This window comes from Chinchilla lanigera, unplaced genomic scaffold, assembly GCF_000276665.1.
Source record: "Chinchilla lanigera isolate Chin_1 unplaced genomic scaffold, ChiLan1.0 scaffold00028, whole genome shotgun sequence".
Classification (NCBI taxonomy): Eukaryota; Metazoa; Chordata; class Mammalia; order Rodentia; family Chinchillidae; genus Chinchilla; species Chinchilla lanigera.
In genome coordinates this window covers 6998597-7003238 of record NW_004955429.1, presented here as the reverse complement: position 1 = coordinate 7003238, position 4642 = coordinate 6998597, and the positions used below count along the sequence as shown (strand labels likewise).

The 4642-nt window shown below is 46.9% G+C and overlaps 1 protein-coding gene across 5 annotated transcripts in view; it reads left to right on the top strand.

Annotated features, from left to right (window-relative positions):
• Mllt10 (myeloid/lymphoid or mixed-lineage leukemia; translocated to, 10) overlaps nucleotides 1–3906 on the top strand; it is a gene marked incomplete at its 5' end in the record, with an annotated part of 164656 nt that extends 160750 nt beyond the window's left edge. For all 5 annotated transcript variants that reach the window (XM_013515402.1, XM_013515401.1, XM_013515400.1 and 2 more), the window contains 2 exon segments: nucleotides 352–558; nucleotides 2315–3906. In XM_013515402.1, the coding sequence (XP_013370856.1) occupies nucleotides 352–558; nucleotides 2315–2359 (252 nt within the window).
• Between the last annotated feature and the right edge of the window lie 736 nt (nucleotides 3907–4642).

The window sequence follows — 4642 nt, the reverse complement described above, 5'->3', positions numbered from 1 at the left end:
GTGACGGCTCTGCCGGGTGACTTCGGAACTGAAGTGTGGGAAGATCGGGTCCTAGGACTTGTTCTAACTGGGCCAGCAGTGACCCGCGACTCGCGTTAGTGGCAGGTCCGATCTTCTTGGACAAGCTAATTCAAATGGAGGGCTCCTGTATTTGCTCTTGTTTTGAAAACAGGCTGGTCCAAGATAATAGTTTATGTAGTGACGGATGTTACCTAGTACAGCCTGTTTTTTGGGTGAGGTGCTTGTTTTCTTTTGCGGGACTTGCATTTAAATACGGGATTGGGAGAAAGAGGGCGAGCTCTACCGCTGGTGAGCGTCATGACTGGGAACTCTCCCGTGTTTCCGCCGCAGGAGCAGCACCAGGCCTTCCTGTACCAGTTCATGCATCAGCAGCACCCTCAGCACCACCCGCCTGAGCTGCAGCCGCTGCAGCTGCCGGGCCCTGCGCAGCTCCCCATCAACAGCCTGCTCGCAGGAACCCCAGCGCCTCCTCTGCACACGGCCACCACCAACCCCTTCCTCACGATCCACGGGGACAGTGCCGGCCCAAAGGTCACAGTAAGTATCTGTCCCAGGCCAGTGTGCCGGATCAAGGACCCGAGGCTGGCCTCTGGCAGGGTCGCCACTGGAAGTCCCACGCAACTCCGGAGGCCATTGTGTAATTCAGCAATTTTCAACCTCAGACTATGAGTTAGTAAGGAATAGTTTAATCAAAAGGCAACCATTGGGGCGCTGGAGATTTAGCTCAGAGGCACAGCGCCTGCCTGGCAAGTGCAAGGTAGTGAGTTTGATTTCCGGTACTGGAAAAAAATTTTAAAAAGTAAATAAATAAAAGACAACCATTGGGGCTGGAGATGTAGCTCAGCAAAATAAGTGCCTGCCTAGCAAGCGCAAGGTCCTCAGTTCAATTCCCGGTACCAACCCCCCGCCCCCCCCAAAAAAAAAAAAAAAACAAAAAACAACAAACCTTTAGTGTTTCTTTATGAACTTTAATTTTTGAGTTATAAAACAAATTGATAAATTTAAGAGTTTCTACTTTGATCAAAGGTGTTTCTCAAAATTGAACACTAATTAATACATAAATTTTAGGAGAGGTAATCTAAATATCCTACCAGATTCTTTTTTTAAGAAAGTAAATCACATTTTAATGAAATTTTAATTTTAAATATCTTACTAAGTTCATGTAAGTGATAATATCATACCCTCTCAGTGTAAAAGATAGATTAAAAAATGGGGGCTGGGGATTTAGCTCAGCGGCAAAGCGCCTGCCTGGCAAGCGCAAGGTCGTGAGTTCGGTTCCCGGTACCGGAGAAAAACCAAAAAAAAAATGGACGCAGGCGTGTTGTGTGTTGAGGCCGTTTCTTTCTGTCACTGTGACTCCCCCTTCAGTCCCGGGAGCGGGGAGGCCCTGGCTCTGCAGGAAGGTGAGTGGAGCGGAGTGTTTGGAGGCGTGGCGCTTGCTCCTCCGCTGCCCTGCAGGTGTTGTGTTCACTGTGCGTTCAGTCCTCAGAAACTGGAATTTGTAGTTAGTAAGGCGAACTGGCTTGCGTCCCGGGTAGCTGGTTTTCAGACTTCTCAGTGCTGCTTTCTGGTGGTGAACCCTGAGCACAGAGCTCATGGCCTCCCCAGGGTTTGCTGATGTGGGTGAAAACCACCGATCCTATAGCAGTCCTGGAGGTGTCCTGTGATTTTCCACTCTTGTTCACAAGAATTTTTTCTTGTTAAAAAATTAAATATAAGCTAATTTTTCCTGCATTGTATCGTATGAGATGTGTAGAACCACAGTCATAAATATAAAATAAACTAATTACCTGCTAGAACAGATTAGGGTTAGAAGTGACACTGAGTCCCTGGTTAGACATGGTACACGAATGACTGGGTCTCCAAGGTACTAGGCGGGAACTCACTTTGTGTAGAGAAGCGAAAGTAGGATGGAAGAGGCCGCAGCTCACAGGCCGAACAGCAGTGTGGGAACAGGGCCAGTGACTCTCTTAGTCAGTAAACTTCATGATCCACAGATCCGCGTTACTGTGTCTGTGGGAAAGTGGCCAGGAAGGTGAAGCAGCATTCTCTGTCCTGCAGGTAGCACCCTGCCTCTTCTGTCCTTGGTGTTGTTGAATTTCAATACTTTAAAAGTAAATTCATGTCTTTATGTTAGCCTGGAAAATAGCCGGGCCAACTTACAGGGAAAAAAAGTTACAACCATCTATCACATTTGATCTGTTCCAGTTGTGGTTAAAGAGGGTATTATCTCAGTGTTGGCCAAAATTGGTTTAGCTAACAATGCTTCTGGTTTTTGTTTCTTTTACTGCAGAGAATTAGTGATAAAACTGGGCCTGTAGCTCAGGAGAAAAGTTGACCCCTGAGAAACAGTCGAGCTGGCCCTGCGTGGCTGCTGCTGCAGTCCCTGAGGAGAGCTGTGAGCCAGTGAGGAGCCGCAGGACCGACGACACTCGAGGGCGGTCTTGTAAGACGCCCGCTGATTTTCTTGTTGCTTTGTTGCACTGAAATGGAAATCCCATACCCCCTGCCCCACCCAAAGGATTTGAACTTTGAAAGAAAATGTAATAGCTAACTTTTGTCCATGAAATAACTTACATGCATTTAGTTTATCAACCCAAGAAAAACTGAATATAGTTGGTGCACAACTAGTTGTTACAAATGGAGATGCGAATAGCAAAACTATAAAGGCTTGTTTCACTTACAGACTACTTGGTTTTACTGTACAAGTGGGAGTGTGAAGTATCACTCCTTTGGGTTAACAGTGTGCTTGCTCTGGGTCAGATCTGAAGTTTCAAGGGACTCGGCTTCTGCTTCTAGAGTTCTAGTTATTAGACACAGTCAGCGGTACCGTGTCAAACACCCAGACTCTGCAAAACTTTGGTCACAGTACTTCCTTTCTGATGAGATTCGGCCAGTTTGGGTAATTGGATTAGGATGTAACGTTTGGTTCTGCTGAAGGTACTTTGCTTTTGCTAAATGCTTCTTTAATGTCAAGACCTGCTCCTAGTGCAGGGAGACTTGAGTTAAGCGAGTCCTGCTGGGGAGCCAGGTCGGTTCAAGGCAAAATGTCTTTCAGAAAGAGGCTGCTGTGGGCTGTGGCCTTGACTGAGTGCGCATCGAGTTAGCAGCTCCCAGCTTGAGACAGCAGTGCCCCACTGCCCAGCCCTGCCGCTCCTAGGAATTCTGTGCTCTGCCCCCGGCCCAGGCAGCACGGTTTCACCTGGGTTTATCCACTAATGCTCACAAAACACATTGAGGGGGTTTGGTGAGAATATGCATTTGTTTTACTTAAGCAACTTCCCATTACTAACCGTTCCAACTGGCTGGCCACTGTGGCTCCTCGACAGCCAGCCTGTGTCCCAGCCCTGCCTTCCAGCAGGCGGCCGCACTCTCGATGCAGTTGGAGGGAGAGCAACTCCCAGGGTGCGGTCGCTGCTCGGTCCGAGAGGCCGGGTTACTAGTGAGAAGCCCCGCTGTGACTAGACCTCCACTGTGTGCTTAGCTGGAAGAACATGCTAATTCTGCAATATGTCTCTTGGTTAAACATTGCACAGTTCTTACCTCATTTCTGTAAATAAGGTTTTGTGAATCTGTTTTGTATTGTGAAAAATTCATAACATTGATATTTTGATTTGTAATATTTCTAATTGGTAGATTTAATTGAAAAGTAAAATTAATTTATTTTTCTATGTTCAGGGGAATTTTAAAGAAAGTCACGCCTTTTGTAGATAATTTAAAAAATCAGTGTGGTTTATTTTACTTATTTAACCCACTGGTTGTTATTCTGTAACAATTTGTACAAAGGGTAAATTTTGAATGTGTTGTTATTTTGCCTAGATGTAAAATTCCACATGTATTAAAATGTACAAAGTTTTTGTTAATAAAATTTAATGATGTTTATAACTCAGTGCCATTCCTGTTTGGGGTCCTGAGCCCTCCCATGGGTGGTTCTGGCCTGCTCTGCACCGGGAGTGTCCACCGAACACCAGCAGTGCCCTGGCATCAGCTGAAGGAAGTGCGGAGAAGGAGCCCCAGTCCGGAGTGCCTGGTGACCAGTGAGAGGAGAAAGGGGCCAAGTTCTGTGTAGTAAGCAGGGAAAGGACCTTAGTGGAGTGTCTTAGTTACTTTTCTCTTGGTGCTGAGACAAAATACCAGGCACCCAAAGTTAAAGGAAAGGTTTATTTGGCTTGGTTCGCTGAGGTTTCAGTCCATAATGGGCTGGCTCCAAGGCAGTGTGGCACATGGCAGAGGAACAGTTCATGGCAAAGCAGGGCAGGCAGAAGGCAGCAAGTGACCACAGCAGCCTGCCCTCTTGCGGTCCCTTATACTGTAGCCGGGCTACATGCCCTCAGGGCAGGGAACACTCACACCCAGGGTGGATCTCCCTATTATCCACACTCAGAACTACACCAGACCAATCAGTGGACAGATTTAGTAATCACCTACCCTCGATCCCACTGTTATACACACTAGATCCAGCCACCTCTGAGAAGCCTCAGCTGTGACTGCATGAGGCTTTAGGGGGACATCTAGACACAAACCATAGCACGGGGTTAGAAGGAAAGTCACATCACATCCGGAGATCATCAGTTACAGCATGTTAACCGGTAGCAGTCATACTTGGTAAAGATTAAATTCT